Here is a 20,010-nt window from a genome sequence, read left to right on the forward strand (position 1 = left end):
AAAAGACGCTCAAGCTCCTTCTTAGACGGCGACAAGACGCGGAGGGGGGATGTTGTTGAAAACGTGTGGCGCTGGTCGAGCAGAGACAACTTGAAGGTTGAGCAGGATCAGGGCCGAAGCCGTAGTGAGACGGGAGCCTTTGACGCGACCAAAGGCTGTCGGATGCAGGGGCTGGGCAGCAGCGAACGGGCAGACGGTCGCTTTATAGAGGGCGACGTCTGGCAGGCGGTGAATATGGGGAATGGGTGAAGTGTAGGAGAAAGGGAGGCGATGGCGGGGAGCTGGAGTGACAATTTTCGCGCAGTTCGGTTGTGGTCCTGGAGTCTTGGACCGAACATTACTTAACATCCCTGCGCCGTCCTCGACCTGCAGCCACTAGCATTTCAGTCTGACATCACCGAGGCTCGTGCATGTAGCCCAGTGGTGCCTGATCGGCTCGATGGCACGCAGCGAGGCTGAGCGCTTGTTTTGCGCAAAAAACCGCGCATCCCGTGTATGCCCAATGCGACTCGCCTGCGTTGTGGGCCGACTGGCTCACTCAACACCCCAGGTTAGTTCACGAGCACATGTCAAATGGCGCACGGCAACTACAAGGCCAACTGTCGGATGCGATATGTCTATATTATTTCGTTACTTGATTTGTGGAGTCGTAAATACAATGCGGGTCCATGCAATATCAACTCAAAACAGCAAGAACTCCATAATCCCCTCCATCCCAGTACCGAAATGCCGCTCTGTACGCGTGAATATATATGAAAGTGGAAAACATTCGTAACAAAGACAATGCAGCAATGAGTAGCTGCTTCTACATGCGCGAGATCAGGACTGGTAGTGAATCATGATTGGGACATCGGAAAGGTCCACGCCGTATTGGTGCTGGTAGTGCAGCGACTTGACCGATGCGTGGCTGTGGAGAGATCGCGTACCTGCGCTGCCTCCGATGCCTGCCCCGCGTTCGTAGTTGTACTCCAACCCCCCACTGAACCGATCCCATTTCGATATGTTGTTGGGAGCCTTGGCTTGTTTTGGTGGAGTTGTCTGGGGGCTTCTTTGAGGAGTCGTCTCGACTGGGGTTCCATTGTCGGCTGTGAGATCCGATTCTGATCCCATGTCCAAGTTGACGTCTGAGTACAAACGTTCTCCCAAAGTCCTACGGCGCTGCTTCCAGATCTGCGAGTGCGTCTCCCAGTTCACGGGAGTCTGCGAAAGCCTCTGCGGGGGTGAGTCGTATTTGCCCACAGGCTGGGACATTCTCTGGCTGCGAGAACTCATGCTGGGAGCAGCCCGGGGTCCCTGAGGCTTAACAGGTTTCGGAACGGTAAGCCTGGTAGTGTCGATGGAGGGCACCGGTGGCACATCGACGCTCTGCGGGCGAAGCTTCGAAGCAGTGGCCTCGCCGGATTCCCTGTGCAGACTGTGGTAGCTTTTTCGTCGTTGCTGGGGAGGTGGCTTCCGTCCAGCGACTGATAGATCCTTGCTATGAAGGCGCGCAAACTCCGCCGCAGCCTTGCTATCCATGCTCACCATAGACTTTGCTCGGGGCAAGGAATTGCCAAGTTGGTGCGGGTGGGTAGGAGAACTCACGCTCTCCCTGCGAGTGTCGGGCATGGCAATATCATACGGGGAATTACCAAGAGACGTGGTGATAGTACCCAGATGAACCACGTCGAGTGCGGCATGCTCGGGTTCTTTCTCAACCTGGTTCTTTCCAGATGAAGACTTTCTCCGGAAGAATGATAGACTCCTTCGACGACCATGAGCAGGGGGCGTAGGTGGTCGCTCTGGCTCCAACTCAGCCAACTGCTTGAATTCGGTTTGGCCGTGATCAGGGCCGTGATCAGCAGGCTCGTCTGCGACAACGTGTTCCTTTGTTGGATACGTGTGCGTCAAGCAATCGATTCCTGGAGTGTTCGATACGCGTCGTTCAAACTTGGCACGCACCTTGGTTGGCACCTCAGGGATTGTCCCTTCTGGAATTGGCTGGCAGGACTGAACAACTGGGTGCTCCGGCTGTGACTGACGTCGCTTACGGAAACGCTTCTGCGACTTCGAAGATGCACTGTCGAACGATGCTCGCGAACCAAGAGATCTAGGCGTGTTGGGTGAGTCCAGAGACTCCGACGCCGAAGACCTGGCAGAAGAACTCGTAGACGGAACTGGGCTGTTCAGCGCTGGTACATGTCGGGCCATCTGTGCGTGCTGTGTAGCTCGAGCTGGTGAGTGTCCATCAGAGTCACTGTTCGCAGACGACAGGTCGGCGTCCTGGTGACTCTTCTTTGCAAGGACAGAACGTCGAGTTCCTTGTTCCTGGCTTGCATCGACCATCTGGGGAGAATCGCTACACCGATGACATAGGATCGAGGTAGCGTTCTCCGATTGTTCTTGACCCATTTTCCTGAGACTCACAGCGGATGAGTAACCAGAATCAGTTGTTCGTGGTGGTGGTCTCTGATTAGCCTTGCTCTTTGGTTTCGGCGCAGTGAGCGCATTTGATGTTGCAGAAGGATTCGAAACTTTGATCTCAGGCTGAGGCTTGGGTTCTTCAACGGCAGTCTCCCTGACACTGCGAGGAGTTCTCATTATATCAGCCGAATCACTGTTTTCTGGCCGGAAGAACATAGCAGTTTCCTCGGATGCGAAGAAAGGACTTAATGGTATGTCAGCTTGGTAGCTCTCTGCAATTTCAGATGCGCTCTGCTTGCGCTGGTGCGAATGTTGATGGGACTTCTGAGACTCGTCTTCGGTAACCGGGTTTGGCTCCCTTGGACAAGAGACCGACTCAGCTGCAACACCACTAGCCGTAATTTCTGGATCGTAAGGAGTGGGCATTTCGTTTGCTTCCAGTTCGTAGAGCGGGGAAGGCGTTGGGACAACAGCTGACTTGCTCCTTGTATGGGCCCGTCGACGTGTGGACTTCATAATCAGTGGACTGGAGCTGGCCTCCGTTGCTGAGAAGTAGTCATCGTCCACTGACTTTTGCCCTTCAAGAGCTCTTGTGCTGGGTACGGGCGATGCTGCACCATTCGTGACTACAAGAGTTCCTAGCTTCAAGCTTCCCAGATGCGCATAGTCCTGCTCCGAGGGTGTAACGGCTCGAGCAGTAGTGGACTCACGAGCTTCGTCAGACAAACGAAGCACTGTCTGAGGGGCCAAGTGAGAGTTTCCCTTTGGCTTGGACTGCCATTTTGCCTCTTCTTCGGCATCGAGCTTGGGAGCTTTCCACGAGTTCCACGTCCTGCGGCGCCCTTCAACTGGTGAATGTCTGGTGCCTACTCCAGGCGTCTGGATGATTGATTGTCGACGTGTGAGCGAAGAAGAAGACCTGTCAACTAACGAAGTTCTTCGACTTACGGGTGCCTCAGCCACTGGCAGTGCATGCTCTTCAGGTGCTTCTAACACTTCTTGCAGCGCCGCAAGTTCTTCTGGCGTACCATTCTTTTTGACTTGTTGTAGAAGTCGAATTGCCTCAGCGATATCGACATGTGACACAGAAGCCAAAGACAGCTTTGAATCCGCCAGACCAGCAAGCTGAGCTGCGGAGCCTTGTTTACTTCCAAAACACGACAATGAATTCGATCGTGAATTGGTCCTGGAGTTGGTTCGCGAGTTTGATCTTGAAGCGACTGTCGATGCACGACCACGCGTCTTCGCAATCTCCCCTAAACCATCATCGTTGTGCATCCAGATGTTGGGGTCGAATTCGGTGGCAGTAGGTGAAAGCAGGGCGTCTTTGATTTGCTGGCGCCCCTCAGGGCTGAGGTCTGCCGGTCGCGAAGTTATGGGCTGCGGTGAGTCGACCTTTGCACCTCCACTTGCGGAATTGGTGTTGGTCTTCGGTTTGGAAAGCTTGTTGTGATTCGTGCTACTGGGTTGGTTCCCCATGTTGACAGGTGGTAGTGGGGTTAGAGAGCGACGGCGCTCAAGACTATTGGGAACGATGCATCGGGATTGTGATAGCTAAAGAACGAGTTAATGGTAGTTCGTGCCTGCTGGACAGAATGTCAGTCCCGCGGCATACCTTTATAAAGCTCTATGAGCATGCAACGTTATCTATCCGGAGGCTGGCGTGAAGATATGAAAGCGTAGTCCGGTGGTACACTAGGACTGGCGGACCATGTGGAGGGATATCGAAGAATAAGTAATATGTCCCCGCGCGAACAGGCGTCTAGTGCAGTCGGCTACAAGTGTCAAGGATGCTGGGCCTGGAATTACGAGTGCTGCATGTAGCAGGCAAAGACAGAGCTGGTCTAAGTAACAACAAACTTGGAAGAAGCTCGACATGAAACCGGACAATGCAGGCTACATCGAGGATTGAAGTGATCTGCCAATCAAGATCGCTCAACGCACGAGCACCGAAGCCAATCAAGGCGGGGCGTCGTGCTGCATGCGCAACGCGAAGGCTGGATCCCAGCTGCTTTTTGCCGTATCGGTGAACCTAACGGCTATCGGACCTCTGCAAGTCTCAGGCCATGGCAAAGTGAAAAGTCCAGCATCCACAAGTCGTGCCATGACTTTGCATGATCCACACCAGGAAAACCTGACCGAAGTGGCCTGCTGTGGCCGTGCCGATATACGCGTCCCGCGATATATAGAGTGGCTGTGCGCCCCGACAGTGCCTGGCCATGCTATTGCCAGTTTGCTGGTGTTCCCTGGTCCATGCATGAACAGTTCGCGCGGTACCGTCGTCCTTCCTTTTGCTGCAACTCTTGTTGCGGACACATGAACCTGTCGATCTCGGGTTGAGCAAACCGTGGGTAATCTCCGATCAACAGTCCCATCTTCATTTCAGCGTCGCATCGTGATTGCCCTAGGATCCTGGCCACGCACATTATCACCGTCGCCACGTACCTGCAGGACAAGTAGTCACCGCTATTCCCCTACCGGCCATGGGACAACTGGCAGCATACTTTTGTTGGACGAAAAATAGCAGTAAGTAGGCTGATTAGGTTGGACGTCCGGAGCGCGACAGACACGATACAATTGCGCAGCGCACCTACCAAGGCTCTGGATAAAAGCCCGGATCCGTTGACTGGCCTCGAAACCATATTGCATGCTGGTATACACTTGCGCCAGCAACAGGCCATGTTGGAGTTCGGCATGGTCTTATAGGGCTTTTCAAGGCCGAAGCGCTGAAGGCCTGGATGTTGCACATGCTTAGCAGCGCTCCACCTGGCGACGGAGTGACAGCCGCGAACAGGCCGCGCAGTACTGCCGAACATTGCAGATCACATGGACCAGTTGATGTCCGGTTTCTTGTTACGACACCAGCCTGGTCCATGGGGGTTCCACCATAGCGTCGACGTTGAAACTCTGTGTTGTGTTTGAGCGAGGTCGAGTTTTGCGACGCTTCGCTTGGAAATCTGCCATCGGTGATGCATGTGGCGGTCCTGGACGCGTGAGAGACAGGGCGTCAGCGGCACAAACACAGCGTTAGTCCGCATCGCGGCTTTGCAGAAGCCACACCCGCAGAGGCTCACTGTCCCAACATCATCATTGCTTCGATATCAAATTTCGTCCGAAGGTATTCGGACGCGTCCATGATCTTCAATTCGACGCAATCGAAGACTCTGCGCCTTGCCTGGTGACGTTGAATAGGGCGATCGAATCGGACCCGGCGGCATCTTACGCAAGCTGGCTTAGTCTTGGAGACGTGACATCATAGTCGCGCCTAGCAACAACATAGTTTGTATGAGACTTTCGTCGCGCCGCGGACTACCCATTATTCATCTTTGCCTTGGTCCCTCCTCTTTATCATAGCCCTGCTCCCTGTTGCTGATCGCGCTGTCGTCTGTTGTCTGCTTCATTTTCATCACCTTACCATCTGGTCGCGTGTCGTGCTACCCAATTCCGCAGCTTTCCGTCGCAGGCGCATTGAACCTCCCTAGCAGTCACACCAGAGGGCTCATTGTTACAACATCCACATACCTCAGAGCAACGCCCAAGGAAACTCACTCGCCATGTTGGGACTCTCGTATTGGGTCGTTCCCATCTTCTCCGCAGTAGTATGGACCGCCATGCTTATCACCATGTTGGTCTATTGGGCGGCGACCGGCAAACCTCACTATTCTACAATGAGCCCAGGGCAAAACATTCCTTACATATCTGGTGAGTTGCACGATACACACAATCAAGCACACATGCTAACGATATGAAGATATTGGTGCGGACTACCTGAAAGCTATGTTCATCGCCATGTCAGCCGTGACAGTTGTCACTTTTGATCTCGCCTTCATTTTCGAGCGCTGGCTACGACACACGAACAAACTTGCACCAAACACATCTCACTGGCAGAAAATTTACTCCCTGTGCGCTACTATTGCCGCCATTGTCGGTGCGGCCGGTCTGATACTGCTCACCATCTTCGATTGCAAGAACCACAACAGACTGCACAATATCTTCCTTGGTGTATTCATCATTGGTTACATCGTCTCAGCAATCTTCATTTGCTGGGAGTACCAACGCCTAGGTATTCACTACCGGGAACATTCCATCCTCAGAATCTCCTTCTGGATCAAGCTCTTTTTCATCATCACCGAGGTTTGCCTCGCTATCGCCTTTGCAGTCTGCTCCAAGCAGGACATTTGGAACGTAGCCGCTGTTCTTGAATGGTGTGTATCCTTCATCTACTGCTTCTACGTGTTCAGCTTCTTCATCGATTTCCTACCCGCCACACGTTCAAAGCACCACCAGTCCAAGCAGACCGAGATGCAAGTGTTCGAGGAAAGCGGCGAGACAGAACGGAACCACATGGGCGATGGCGCTGCCGATAGCCAGCAATACTACCGTGGCAACTCGCAGATGGCCGTACCTCAGACCAACGGCTACACAAATGGATACACAAATGGCAACACCTACACCAACGGGAACTCTAACGGTTATGTATCGCATACTGCGAATGGATACCCGAAGCCCGCAGTGGACCCATCCCCACTTCCTTCGCATAATTTCTAAATTCTCCCTGTATACCCTATTTTGTACATGTTGTTTTTGCGTTGAGCTTTTGGCAAACAGATATACCACTAGCGTTTTTTTTTATCGTTCTCAATCGTACTGCATAGTGACGGTTTTGTAATGACGCATGCATGAAGAGTGTCCCGGCGGAGGACTTGTGTACGAGTAAATGACAATTAAACTGGCATATAATGAAATAAGATAATACTACGTCACTGTTCTCACTTTACTATCAACCAGACTATATTGAGATATGTTCACAACAGCTATCGACTGAGACAAACGTGCTGTATACATCACATGTCCATATCCAGGTCACTTCTAGAGAATACAGATGATATATTATTGTGGTATGACGTCTTGGATTGTATGTTGGTAATATGATAGCTCGTTCATGCATATGCCATTTTCGGTGTGGTTCCAGTCCAGAACGCCAGATACATGCATAACCATACCCTCTATTGCTGTTCCTGAGCTCGGTGGGAACTACTTGTAATATTTATTATCCCTATGCCTCTTCTTCTCGTACCTGTCCTCATCGTCATATTCCTTGTCCCTTCTCCGTTTCTTGCGATCATCGGGATCACGACTCCTACTACGATCTTTTCTATCGCTCTTCCGTTTCGAGTCCCGACTTCTACTGCGGTATCGATCACGGCGTTTGTCTCTTCGGTCGTCGGGGCTACGACTGCGTTCTCTTCGTTTTTCGCGTCTACGCTCGCTGTCGTAGTCGTCCTCCCGGGCTCGATCTTTACGATTGTCTCGGCGGCGATCGCTATCATAGTAATCGTCCTTATCTCGTCGACGGTCCTTATCTTTCCTCCGTTCGCTATCGTAATCGCCATCTCGTCGACGGTCGCGGTCGCGGTCGCGGTCGCGGTCATCTCGTTTCTCTCTCCGCTTTTCACGCCTTCGCTCATCGTCCTCGCTGTCATCGTGGTATCTGCTCTTGCTTCTTGGTGCCTTCTCGTCCGGGATCATGCTCTGTCGCTCAAGTTTTGCCTTGAGCTCCTCTTCTGTTATAACCTCGCCAGTGTGCTTGTTCCGCAACGTAACGGGATTATAGATCTGCGTGACCTTCTTCCCTTTGCTTTTCCCACCACTCCATTCACCAAGCTCAACGCCTACAGCAGCCTCCTCCTTTGCGCCTATGCCAAGTAGCGCTGGCCGCCGCTTGATTTCTTTCGGTTTCGCAGCAACGCCGTTCTTGCCAATTTCTTCTCCATCTTTCCAGCCCATACCACGAAGCAGCGCCGCGCCAAATCCTTCAATGGGTGTAGCTTCATAGGCTTCGAGGGTGGGAGCGTCAGGCGCATTGTGAACGTCATTCAAGAACGCATCTTCTTCCGTCTGTACGGGAATGACGAGGTCATTATCGGTGGATTTACCGCTAATCAGCGCATCGAGAGCTTTCTTCTCAAGTCGCTGCTCCTCTGTAAGGTTGTCCTGCTTCATCTCCATAGGCTCTGGCGCTCCAGCCTCCGCAGCTCCGATCTCTTGTGATTCATCCTTCTTGATAATTGTAAGTCCATATTGCACCTTCGGCTCCTCCATCTTGCTCTCATCGACAATCTTAGTCTCGGTCTGCGATTGTTGGTGTGGCGCTTTCGCAAGGTGTTTTCGCCGTGCCTCTGCGCGCCAATCGCGGTTCGGTAGAGCTGGAATAATGCGAGGTCCCTCCTTCTCCTTCTTCTCATTGGCATCAAGCGCGCCGCCCTCCGCTGCGTCCCATCCTGTGATCTCTTGTTGCGTATTCGAATCGTCTGGTTCGTCGTCACCAAGTAGAAGCTTGGTTTTTTTTGTGTCTTTCTGCGCGGGAGAAGATTTAAGCCCTGGCTTTGTCTTCAGTGCCCCCAGTGACATCTTGAAGCCGCCCGATTTGGGGGCGGCCATGATGGGCTGATCTCGTGTGGAAACGCGCGCGATGCTTTATCGTATCTTTACAGTCGTTGTGAGAGAATTCGCAGAATTCCGACAGTTCCGGCGCGAAGAGGGGTGGCGAACAGCGTGAAAGGTAGAGAGAAGTTGGTGATTGCGCTGCCGTGGGAAATGTTCGCGCGGAAATCCAAAAGTTCGCGCGATGATGTAGTCTTGGCATTAGGCCTCAGCAACATGTGATCAGCAAGCCTCGGTCGCTTTCATCTTAGATTGTAACCTGGTCTCTCTATTAAAGGCTATGCTTTGCGAAGATAATAGCTGCAGACAACAATGACTCTGGTAGTTAAGCCAGAGCGTCTAGGATGTCAAAGCAAAATCGGATTTGACAGTTGCATCGCCTGTAATAAGCGAAATAATATACATTTGTTCAGCTCTAGGATAATCACACTAATATACATTTCCTACTCTTCACTTGGCAGTGGCGGGAACAGCACGCCCTTGTGTGCTGTGCCCAGCTCTACGAATGGAGTTCCATAGTCTAGATCAGCGCCAGGCTTGCAGTATTCAAAGGTTCTCCGATCGTGATGTACGCCCAACTGGTCTAGTAGCATTCTTGCCTTGTTCGGCATGTATGGCAGTAGTAAGATGCCTGTAATGCGAAGTGCTTCAGCAGCAAGATAGACAATCCTGTCGACATCTTCGCCAGGCTCGCCGGGGCCGTAGACTAGAACCTTGTCCCAGGGTTTCGACATCTGAAAGAACCAGTTTGACTAAGCTTTGTCAGTAGAGTGGCAATCCGAAAAAAAGTCAGACTTACTCCTCGAATAAATTCAGCAATTTGAGACACAGCTTTGCGCGGATCGTAGGCATCAAAAGATGCGTCTACTTGCCAGGCAATCTTGGCGAGAGAATTATTCCAGAATCTGGAGCCGGGTCCTTCAGCCCACTCCTCCGTTGGCGTTCCACCAACACGTTCGACTGCGCCTCGGACGCTCCATTTCTTGCCTCGTGTAACACGAGAAGCTAGGTTGCCAAGCTGCTGGTTCAAGAACGTATTGTACAATCCGATGATGCGACGATTATCGTAGTTTGCATCGTCCTGTATACCGCCTTCACGAACCATGTAGAAGCGCATAACATCCGATCCATATCGATTAAGGGCATTGAACGGATCGACAACCCTTCCAGTTGATTTGGACATCTTAGACCCCCCAAGTGTCCAGTGAGCGTGTGTCAAAATCTTCTTCGGAAGGGGAAGTCCAAGCGCCATGAGGAAGGCCGGCCAGTAAATGCAGTGGAATCGAACAATGTCTTTACCAATGACATGACAGTCTGCGGGCCAGCCTCCAGCTTGTTCACGGCCCGGTGCCCATGGGTATCCTGCCTTGGTCGCATAGTTCATGAGCGCGTCAAGCCATACATAAATGGTTTGTGAGTCGTCTCCAGGGACTCGGATACCCCACGCGAGTCGTTCATATGGTCGAGATATAGACAAGTCCTCCAATCCCGATTCAACGGCCTGCACAACCTCCTTCATGCGATATTCTGGTGCTATCCACTCGGGATTATTCTTGTAGAACTCCAGCAGTTTGTCCTGGAATGCCGAGAGCCGGAAATGATAGTTGATCTCCGAAGACCATTCTACTTCGCTGCCCGTTTCAATGGATGTCTGCAGGTTGATCAGCTCAGACGACTACCGTTTACTAGGCAGCGCATACCATAATCTTCCTTCCTGTCGGTGGGTCGAGGTACAGTTGTACAGCTGACTGTGGGTAGAAGCATTCGTCGGTGACTGAGTACCACCCTTCATGCTTCTGCTCGTATATGAGACCCTTCTCTTGCAACAGGAACTGTCTGCCATCAGCTACCGTGGCTTTACATCAGCTGCTCCGGAGTCTCGTACCCATGCATACTCGACAGCTTCCTTGTGTTCTCTATCCGTCGTCCGGACGAAATGATCGTTCGTGATCTCGGCTTTCCGTGCAAGTTCCTTTTGCAGGTAAGCAACAATGGTGTAGGTCCGCTATGCGTGTGTGCGTACCCTGAAGATCTCGGCGCCTTTATCACAAAAAAGTTTCGGATCAATGCCAGCCTTGGCAGCTGCTCGTTGGACCTACTGTAGTGTTAGTGCAATACCTTCACATTGTCAGGTAAAGCTACCTTCAGGCCATGTTCATCTGTCCCAGTACATAGCAATGCTGTCTCTCCTTTGAGCACATGCCACCGCTTGATGACGTCCGTGAGGACCATGGTATACAAGTGGCCGACATGAGGGGCAGCATTGACGTAAAATATTGGTGTGGTGATGTAGTAGGGCTTTTCGGAAGTCTGTGTGGTGATATGTCGTCGACCACAACCGCTACCATTATGGCAAGACGACGAAGCCCATAGTGATCGTCTCGAGAAGCTCGAAAACGCTCTTCTGATAGCAGGCGCCGTTGAATTGGCTATTCTAGAATACATGCTTCCATGGGCGTCTCACGTTAATTCGCGACAATCCCCCGCGCCAAAAGTTGGCGCGAAGCCACGTGTGGCGCTAGCTTAATCAGCCAGCTGCCCAAGTACATGGGCAAGATCTCACCACATCGTGCCATTCCATCACCCTCACATTGACGTCGCAAGATGTGGCAGTCGATATAGAATAGATCTCAAACAGTCTATATACACTAATCTTCATAATGCAGGCGACCCAATGTTGACGATTCTCTAACAGAGACTCATCTTGCAAGCAGATCTAACATATCCACAGCCCAACAAGCACAATTTGCGACCTGAGAACCTCGAACCGGTAAGCCAGCACGCGGCATACAGCAAGGAGTACGTATGCATGAGCTTCGTTCCGGAGATGCACATCATATTTGACGCTCGCAAACGCATGCATGGGGGCAACAGAAACGCTGTCGCCTTTCCGGCAGCATCGCCTCACTCTGCCCCAAGCCGAAGACTGGAGGAAGCACATAGGCTAACTTTTTCACTCTAAGAAGTGTTTCGTTTGGACCTTTCGCAAAATCGCTCGCGGTGTTGTCCTACAACACAAAGCGGACATAATCCCACCTTACAGATCACATAGTCGGAAAGAGTCAAAATCATCAATGCACGAGGAATCTGTTCATTTTTATTGCTCAGATAGTATCAATCTCCATGTGCACTGATGTGCGTCATACTGCTCGCCCATATCTCCATGGGTGGCTCGTCTTCATGCAAGCCACTGGGACATTCGTCAATACCTCAGCCTTAAATCCTCTATTAGCTTATCTTGCAAACGATATCGCTCAGTCCAATAACTCGCTCAGTCCAAACGGGTGGCGCATCATCACTCTGAAGCCGAACGCACGCAATCCACGCCAAGCCTCCAATTTCTATTGAAGCTATTCAGACCCAAAAGAGGTAACCTCAACACCAGACCTCCACCCTGACGCCCTCTTTCAACAGTAAAGCAATCCCTTGTTGAGTCTCCAAGGAAAACGTATGTGCTTTGTGTTCTAGGCATTGTGCCGTCCGGCGTAGGAAGCTAAAAGCCTTCTAGGAGCAACTCAACCGTGAACTATTGAGCCTTTGATGGTCTGGAAGAGCTCGTTTACGCTGGAAGATATCGGTACGGCCTTGACCTACTCTGTTCGGAGTGATCCCTTGAGGAACCCGCATTCACCTGAGTAGCCACTGCGCTATTGGACGAATGCCCATTGACCTTCACCCCACAAACCTATTGAGCAATGGAGTGGTCTATTCATGCAATTCGGAATCAGTAGCGAGGTGGAACGCCTTCAACTGATGCCTTTGTGTGTCTATGTCTATCGTACTTAAATACTCCTCTACTCCTGCACCAATATCTTTCGTCACCGACTACAACTTTAAGGACCACTATCAATCACTTGGTCAATAGTCGATCTGTCCCGACCTCTACCGTTCATTATCACCCGACATATAATTCGACACTATGAGAATCAACGCGATCATCGCCTCTGCCATCCTGGCTGCCACCGTCTCCGGTGCCGCTCTGCCACTACCTGCTGCCACCGCTGTCCCTGCCACTATCGGCCAGCGTGAAGCTAAGGCTGAGGCCGGCTCAATGGCCACTTGGCGTCCTTACGGTCTACCCATTGGCGGCAAGCGTGAGGCTGCCCCCGAAGCTGAAGCCGAGGCTGGCGCCCCGAAGCGTCCTTACGGCCTGCCTATTGGTGGTAAGCGTGAAGCTGCTCCTGTGGCTGCGTGGAAACCTCCAAAACGTCCTTACGGTCTACCCGTCGGTGGAAAGCGTGAAGCTGCTCCTGAAGCTGATGCACCATGGCGTCCTTACGGTCTACCCATTGGGGGCAATGGGGGCAAGCGTGAGGCTGCTCCCGAAGCTGATGCTCCATGGCGTCCTTACGGTCTACCAATCGGCGGCAAGCATGAGGCTGATGAGGAATAAACCTCTCAACCATCGATACCTTACCTGCCGTCTATACGGATCACAACGACCATTTCCATCACACCGATGAGAACATCTCATTATTTCACTTCGGAACACTCGACGCACACCTGATCATTCGCAAGCCATATATACGCAATTTTATACTTGCAATTTGGTCATCAACTACTACGCGACGAGCCTTGTACAGTCATCTCGAAGGCTCTACATTATGTTGTCTCTATTACAGGCATGCTCCAGTACTGAAACATACACAGAGCGTGACCGGTCTCTCGCCTCTTGGGTTACATTCCCTGTATCAAACGATATGTACCACAGTAGGAGGACAGCTGGTCTATTTTCTAATTTCTCGTGTAAATAACTGATCGAACGACATCGGCCTGCTTGAATGCCTCGCTGGTTCTATTAATTTAATCATATTTGTATCTGACGAAAAGATTTCTTCCTGCTTTGGTGCGCCTTTCCCATACTACTACTTTGATACATACTTCGCATGCCCTCGAGAGCACCGCTGGTGATGGTTCTCTCATCATCGACTCACAAGGGAGCATTCTTCAGGTCAATCTCACATACTAACCTAAAAAAATATTGCTGGTGTGTTCAAGTCCAGCTGTTATCCATTTGCCGCTTCATCTCCGGCTTGACATCACTCGTGCTCCTCTCAGAAATAGCCAATAAACGGTACTATTATTGCGATATCAGTCTCCACGTCTATAACCCATCATTATGATCCGTCTGTCACTTCACATTCATGTCACGACTCACAGGCGATCTTGACAGCTGTCAGTGCGACCTTGCTTCGCAACGTGCGTCATCTTGTTGGAAGAAGTGGCCCTATACAAGTAACCTAGTTCATTCACATGTTCGTGTTCACCCATATCTCTCAAAAGAGAGGTAACTTTACCAGAATGTTGGGCCACAGGAATGAAACTGCGCGATGACGGTGGAGGATACAGGATTTGTACTATCAAACGTTTAGGCTAGAATGCGAATCGGAGACTGTGCGACACGAAATAGACATTCAATTTGCTGATAGGTGACTCGAGAGTGATATTATCTCAGATTTACAGCGCATTCTAAATAATAGCTTGGGTTGGTCTACGGCTTCGGATGTGATCATTGATTGCTTCTTCCATTTTCCAATACGTTGATGTAGCGTATATTTGCTTACCATAATTCCAGAATGAAGTATCTACATAAAGCCACATAACTATACACTAAGGTTCGAGAGACTGACAAGTGTCCAAGCTATTGTATCACGAATCCTACATGCCTCCAGTAACAATTTGTCACTCATTGAATATCGTAATATTGAACGTTTGTCATGTTCACAACCCAAACCGCCCCTTTGGTAGAAAAAACCATCCAATGCATTTCACAAGACACGTTCTGAACGAATAGTCTTAGTTACCACTATCGCGGTTCTCGCTTAGCATATCACATATGAGGTGTCGTTTGAAAAGCAGGTGATAGCCGTTCATGCAGAAAATCATGCGAACGCATGATGCGAGACGTGTGCTTTAGGCATTAAGGCGTGTGTTTGTAACGAAATGACTCGAAATAAGCAAGCAGAATAATAGAGCATAATTAACAATATTTTGTGTGTATGTTGACAACATATATGATTGACGTGTTTAGGGGCGACGTGGTTTCGTGATGGGGCTGTGTCGGCCGGGAGTGTACAACACACACCGCCGGCCGGCCCCCGAGTGTCATATCGGAAACCGAGTGTTTCGAACGGCGCGAAAAGCACAGATGTTTCGGAGAGCGACGGTGGATTGGTAGCTGTACGTGGACATGCCAAGACGGTGGACATGGAAGGGGTATATTGTATGACGTTCATCGTATTCATTGATAGTACCATATTTTCGTCCACCATTCCGCCCCACTCATACACCCATCCCGCTCAATCTCAACGTAACGACAGCTTTTGACCAACAGCATAACAGCATAATACCACCCTAGTCAATGAGTGATTGTAGGACTTCCACGCTCGAGCAAATAACTGATTCAACCCCCCAAACATTACCAAGTTCAAGCCATAAGTAGCCAATAACGTTCCATGCCTTGCGGCCCCGCTCAGCGTTCCAAGTCTTTAGATGTATGTAGTAATGAAAATAAATATACGCTGTCTCCAAGAGATTGGGACAAGACACAATGAACAGTAACATGCGGCGTATAGCAAAAAGCGTCAACGGAAAGGGTATAATAGCGGGTCATGATCGGACTAAGGAAGAGGAGATTGCGCAAAATCAACAACGGACAGAAAACACGCTCGCTTGCTAGACAAAAAAAGATACCTGAAAACAATAAGGAAGAGATGAGGTGCACGCTGGTGCAGCGATCACATGTTGGCCCCGTTGACGTTGACTTCGTAGCCATCGCTCTTAGCCTTCAAGGCCTTTGCCAACATGAGCTCGCGCATCCAGTCGATCCTCTGGTCTTTGGTGGTTACGGCAAAGTGCTGCACCTTGCCATTCGGCATAACCTTCTTGACGTCGCCCTTTCCAGGTGCAGCAGGTACAAGCTGAAACTCGAATGCGGGAGTGGAAGCGGAAGACTTCTCCTTGTGGTGACCGGAAGAAAGTTTCAGAGCCTTGAATTTGGCGGAAAGTTTGTTGGAAGCGAGTGATGAGCATGCTACGGCATAATCATCCACATCAATGGTCTGCAACGCGGAGGAAGACGGCAGCTCGTTGGGATGCATAGCTAGCATCGTGCCCTGGAGGCGGAAGTGGTGGTCTTGCCATTCGTGACGCAGAAGCTTGGTACGTCGCTTCTTCATCCAGCCGTGGTGATTCACACCCTTGTACACGAAGCCTCCCTTGGGCAAAGGCGCAATAGTGTCGCCAGCTTCGCTATCGAACGGCTTAGTGGCTTTGAGTGGCGACGAGCTAGCGCTATCACTAGTACTGATGGAATCGTCGAAGATGGTCTCCCGCAGGGTGTCGTCGTCCGAGTGGGCTGTTGGGCTGAATACGCGATCTTCAGCAAGAACGGGCATGGGCAACGAAGGGCGTCGACGGTCATGACGCGATCCAACCCTTTGAATTTGGGGTTGGTATTGCATATTCGGAGGCACGGACTGGCTTGTGTCACGACTTAGTGGCTCGTGTTGCACAGCAGTCACAGGGACGTCCATCTCAGAGAACGGCGTACCGAACCGGTAGACCCCGCCCGGTGACGCCGTCCTACATGGCGAGAAAGCGGTGTCGGGTGCAAGGTACTGGTGTGTTGGGATTCCACTGCGTGGGTTACCAGCAGGCTGGGCAGACATTGAACGTGCCGGGGGGATCGTCAATTTGGGGAGGCTCTTGAGGTTCGAGTGAGGAGCCGGCATAAACTCTGGGGGATGCAGAGCTGGAGTTGAAGGTGTCTGGCTAAAAGGATCGAAAGACTTTGTGGTATGCGCCGACGTAGATGCAGAAAAGGCTGAAACCTGCGGGTAGTGCTGTTGCTGTGGTATCACCAAGAAGGGCCGAGGTGGGTATGATTCTGTAGGTGGCGTTGGGGGAGCCTCAATTGGAGTAGCGCTGACGAAGGGCTGCTGCTGACCCTGTAGGGTAAGAAACTGTCGTACGTTGTCTTGCGGGTCGCGTTGCTCGAACTTTTGTAGGTCCTGAAGAGTAAAGTCAGGTAGCTGGCCAGGCCCCAACACATCGGATGATGCTACCACGGACGGTACCACAACGGAAGGAGTAGCTTCTGAATTCGGGCGGTGGACGTTCTCCACTACGTGAGATGCTGTCTGGGGGTTGCCTGGGTCGCCAGCAATGAAGATATGACCACCCTTCTCGGGCGAAATAGGAAAGCCGTGTTCCTGTTGAAGTCGGGCAAGCTGCCTTTGTTGTTTCCTCCATTTGGCGCATCGTTCACCCTTTGCGCATACGTGCGGCTTAGGTAGTAGTTGTTCGATTGCTACGATCGAGACGGAATGTGCAGGAGTAATAACATCGTCTGTTAAGTGACGCCCTCGCGACTTGTCGCGCCGACTAGCCTTTCGGCCCTTGCTCTTGGACCTGTTCCTTGCCTCTGTGCACGGCCGTTCGATGTCCTCGAATGGAGTTGGGATGGCTGCTGGAGCAGTTGGCGACATTAGGCCATCCGCGGTGCGCAGCGAGTCGATTTGGTTCCACAATTGATGCCTCTTGCCGAAGGACTGAATTTCCAATTCCTTCAGATCGTCGAATTGCAAATCTAGCAAAACAGCACCTGAGATATCGTGCTGGATGAACTTGTCAATTACATCGTCTTCAAACCCATTTTGATACATCCAGGTGGCCACATCCTTGGAAGTCCAGGCACGCACTTCGGCATTGTCCAAGTGGGCAACTGCCAGAGCGATGTTGTTGTACTCTCTCTGAGGGACGATGGTTTCGGGAGTCGCTTCTCGGAACGAGGTCGGATGACGGAGTGGAGTTTCTTTTGGCAGTAAAGGCGACATTTGCATTACTTGGGCGTCGTCGTATAGAAAGTCGTTGGATGATACTGAAGCACGGAAGAGGTGTGGCCCTTTAGGACCTTCTACTGACTTTCGCTCCGGCCAATAGGCGAACTGTGGCCGTACCTCTTCCCCAGGAGTCTGTACTTCCTCGAATGTCGATATCGTTGTTTGACTTCGCCTGTTGTCGCTCTTTGTGGGGTCAGTGTCGCATATGCAGTTAGAGCAAGGAAAACATACAGACGAGCCACTGAACTCCTCAAATTCGCTAGAATCATCTTCGATATCTGTATATGCGACACTGATATGCGAAAGTGGACGTTCCAGCGATGACCGGACCGTTAGAGCACTAGAAAAGAACGACTGCGCCTTTCCTCGTTCGAACATTTCCACGCCCGGCTCCAGCGGGGTGATGGGTGTCATGGCCTGCTGATGGACGTGTTAGAATCGCGCATGGAGCGGGAAGTGAATGTAGCTTACCATGATCACGAGTTTGCAGTGTACACGCTCTGTAGTAGGGAATATGGTTGTTCGGAAGACTGCTAACAACTATTCCGAGCGAATGTCGCGAGCATGGCATACACACGGTAACAGCACAACGATCGAAAACGGAGAAAGGGACCCTTCGGGTGGAGAGCGCTTGAGAGTCTTTTGTAGAGGTTGCTTGGGCGCCGTTGACGGTGGGGGTGTGTGGTTCGACAATATCACATTGGAGCTGCTGCACGAGACAGCGCATGCCTGCTTAAGCCGGCCACTGAGGCATTCGAGTCCTGGAGAGACACCGCTCTTCGGCCAATGTGAATCCGGGCCTTTCCCGCCCGCATGCTGGTCGAGGTTTAGGCTGGCGCTTAGACTCGAGCGTTGAGAGGGCAGGAGACGGCCGCCATTCGCTGGAGTGCAGATTGGCTTGCAGGCTAATTCTGCTCGATGAGGACACTTAAATGCCATTAATATCTCGCAGCGCAGGCCAGACGCATGAAAAGGCCAGGGTCGTCGCGGGTCCACTCATGATCAGGGTCGACGGCAGCGGATCGTGTCGCCGCTTGTCGAGGGCAGATGCGACGAAGATCTGAGTTGGCCATGCCGTGCACGCTTGCTGTTGGTCGCTTCGTTGTTCCTGCGCAGCCCCAAAGTACGTACCTCGGGATTTCTTTCATCCAGTCGCGTCACCACCGCCACCGTGGCCACGGTCAAGTGACATTGGAAATGACCTTTGGTGACTTGTCGACCTTGCTGTGCTGTGTCGGTGAAGCTTCGGTTCGGAGCGTTCCAAGGCTGTGGCTGGTTGAGGTCGCTAGCCGACAGCCTCATCAGCGATATGCAGCAAGCGATATTGGCACAAACATATCACATGCGGATGCGTTCCGTGCTCGACGGCTGCGTGCAGCCCTGCAAGCCACCGACGACTCGCGCACGCCGGACCTTGTCGTCATCGCTGTAATCGCGGATCCGAACCTTTCATGCTCGCCGGACCTACCTCGATGTCTTTTGCGTTGTCGTGCGACCTGGCGGGCTGGCACAAACCCCGATAGCGGGCACAAGCTTGACTCATCCCACAGCAAGCGTCCCACCGGCTATCTGCTACCGTTGCGATGCCATGGCAGACCGCTGCTCCGACCGTTGCATACTACCATCTAGCCCACCGACGGCTCTTTCTCGTGACGGCTCGCCATGGGACCCTCATCAACATGCCGACCAACGGTCGCTCAGAAAGCTCCTACACCACGAGCCCGTGACTGTAAGGTCCTGCGGCCAGCCGCGTCTTTTGCCTATTGTGTGTCCCATCATCACAATGGTCTCGTTGAAGCGTGGTTGTCCAAGGCGAATCAGCGTGCGAAGACGGCTTCCCACGACCGGACTACCAGACCGCAACTTGTGCAAGCATGGTCCCCAGCAACTTGAATAAACCGCGCCAAGCAGAACAGAATTTCCGTCTCTTATGCTACACGCTGCATAGTTCGTGGATTTCCAGCAGAACGGCAACCGGTCCACATTTGCATGCATTACGAGGAGTCACACTGCTCTGGCGAGCTTCTGGCTCTGAAAGTTCTGCTTATGGCGCTGAAGATTTGTCTAGTTTACTATTCACTGCGGTCCCAAAGTAATGACCAGGAAGCGAGCGCAGAGGCTGTTGAGTCGTGTTCATTAGCCAGATTTGGCGTCTCAATCTATCTCGCTTCATCCACCACCTTGAGCGTCCAACAGGATGCATACAAGGCAGCATCATTTCCAAATACCGGGGAAGAATAGCGGCTTGTAGCGGGAACATGGCCATGAGCATGAATCCGCATTGTCAGGTGAGCCATCCTGCGAAGCCCAGCCGTCCGAG

The 20,010-nt window shown here is 51.8% G+C and overlaps 6 protein-coding genes across 6 annotated transcripts; 2 read left to right on the plus strand and 4 right to left on the minus strand.

Moving 5' to 3' along the window:
- Positions 1-819: 819 nt before the first annotated feature.
- CC77DRAFT_934149 (hypothetical protein) lies at positions 820-3,882 on the minus strand (the record flags this gene model as incomplete). Its single annotated transcript, XM_018534368.1, has 2 exons — positions 820-1,067; positions 1,137-3,882. 2 exons carry the CDS (start codon positions 3,880-3,882, stop codon positions 820-822), a joined length of 2,994 nt encoding a protein of 997 aa, XP_018386707.1.
- Positions 3,883-5,957: 2,075 nt separating this feature from the next.
- On the plus strand, positions 5,958-6,951 carry CC77DRAFT_934745 (hypothetical protein; the record flags this gene model as incomplete). Its single annotated transcript, XM_018534397.1, has 2 exons — positions 5,958-6,105; positions 6,155-6,951. 2 exons carry the CDS (start codon positions 5,958-5,960, stop codon positions 6,949-6,951), a joined length of 945 nt encoding a protein of 314 aa, XP_018386708.1.
- A 486-nt stretch (positions 6,952-7,437) lies between these two features.
- On the minus strand, positions 7,438-8,844 carry CC77DRAFT_934216 (hypothetical protein; the record flags this gene model as incomplete). Its single annotated transcript, XM_018534371.1, has 2 exons — positions 7,438-7,553; positions 7,593-8,844. 2 exons carry the CDS (start codon positions 8,842-8,844, stop codon positions 7,438-7,440), a joined length of 1,368 nt encoding a protein of 455 aa, XP_018386709.1.
- Positions 8,845-9,290: 446 nt separating this feature from the next.
- CC77DRAFT_1060977 (hypothetical protein) lies at positions 9,291-11,079 on the minus strand (the record flags this gene model as incomplete). The annotated part of the gene is made up of 6 exons (XM_018528375.1): positions 9,291-9,599; positions 9,647-10,498; positions 10,548-10,679; positions 10,733-10,819; positions 10,871-10,942; positions 10,990-11,079. 6 exons carry the CDS (start codon positions 11,077-11,079, stop codon positions 9,291-9,293), a joined length of 1,542 nt encoding a protein of 513 aa, XP_018386710.1.
- A 1,402-nt stretch (positions 11,080-12,481) lies between these two features.
- On the plus strand, positions 12,482-13,445 carry CC77DRAFT_865710 (hypothetical protein). Its single transcript, XM_018533475.1, has one exon. The coding sequence runs from the start codon at positions 12,767-12,769 to the stop codon at positions 13,238-13,240; it is 474 nt and encodes a 157-aa protein (XP_018386711.1). The 5' UTR covers positions 12,482-12,766; the 3' UTR covers positions 13,241-13,445.
- Positions 13,446-15,584: 2,139 nt separating this feature from the next.
- CC77DRAFT_1060979 (SAM and PH domain-containing protein) lies at positions 15,585-18,104 on the minus strand (the record flags this gene model as incomplete). The annotated part of the gene is made up of 2 exons (XM_018528376.1): positions 15,585-17,873; positions 17,922-18,104. The coding sequence occupies 2 exons, from the start codon at positions 18,102-18,104 to the stop codon at positions 15,585-15,587; spliced, it is 2,472 nt and encodes an 823-aa protein (XP_018386712.1).
- Between the last annotated feature and the right edge of the window lie 1,906 nt (positions 18,105-20,010).

Source organism: Alternaria alternata, assembly GCF_001642055.1.
Source record: "Alternaria alternata strain SRC1lrK2f unplaced genomic scaffold CC77scaffold_9, whole genome shotgun sequence".
Taxonomy (NCBI): domain Eukaryota; kingdom Fungi; phylum Ascomycota; class Dothideomycetes; order Pleosporales; family Pleosporaceae; genus Alternaria; species Alternaria alternata.

Excerpts from the sequence above, each read along its gene's own strand:
- CC77DRAFT_865710 (XM_018533475.1), top strand. The coding sequence starts at position 12,767 with ATGAGAATCAACGCGATCATCGCCTCTGCCATCCTGGCTGCCACCGTC.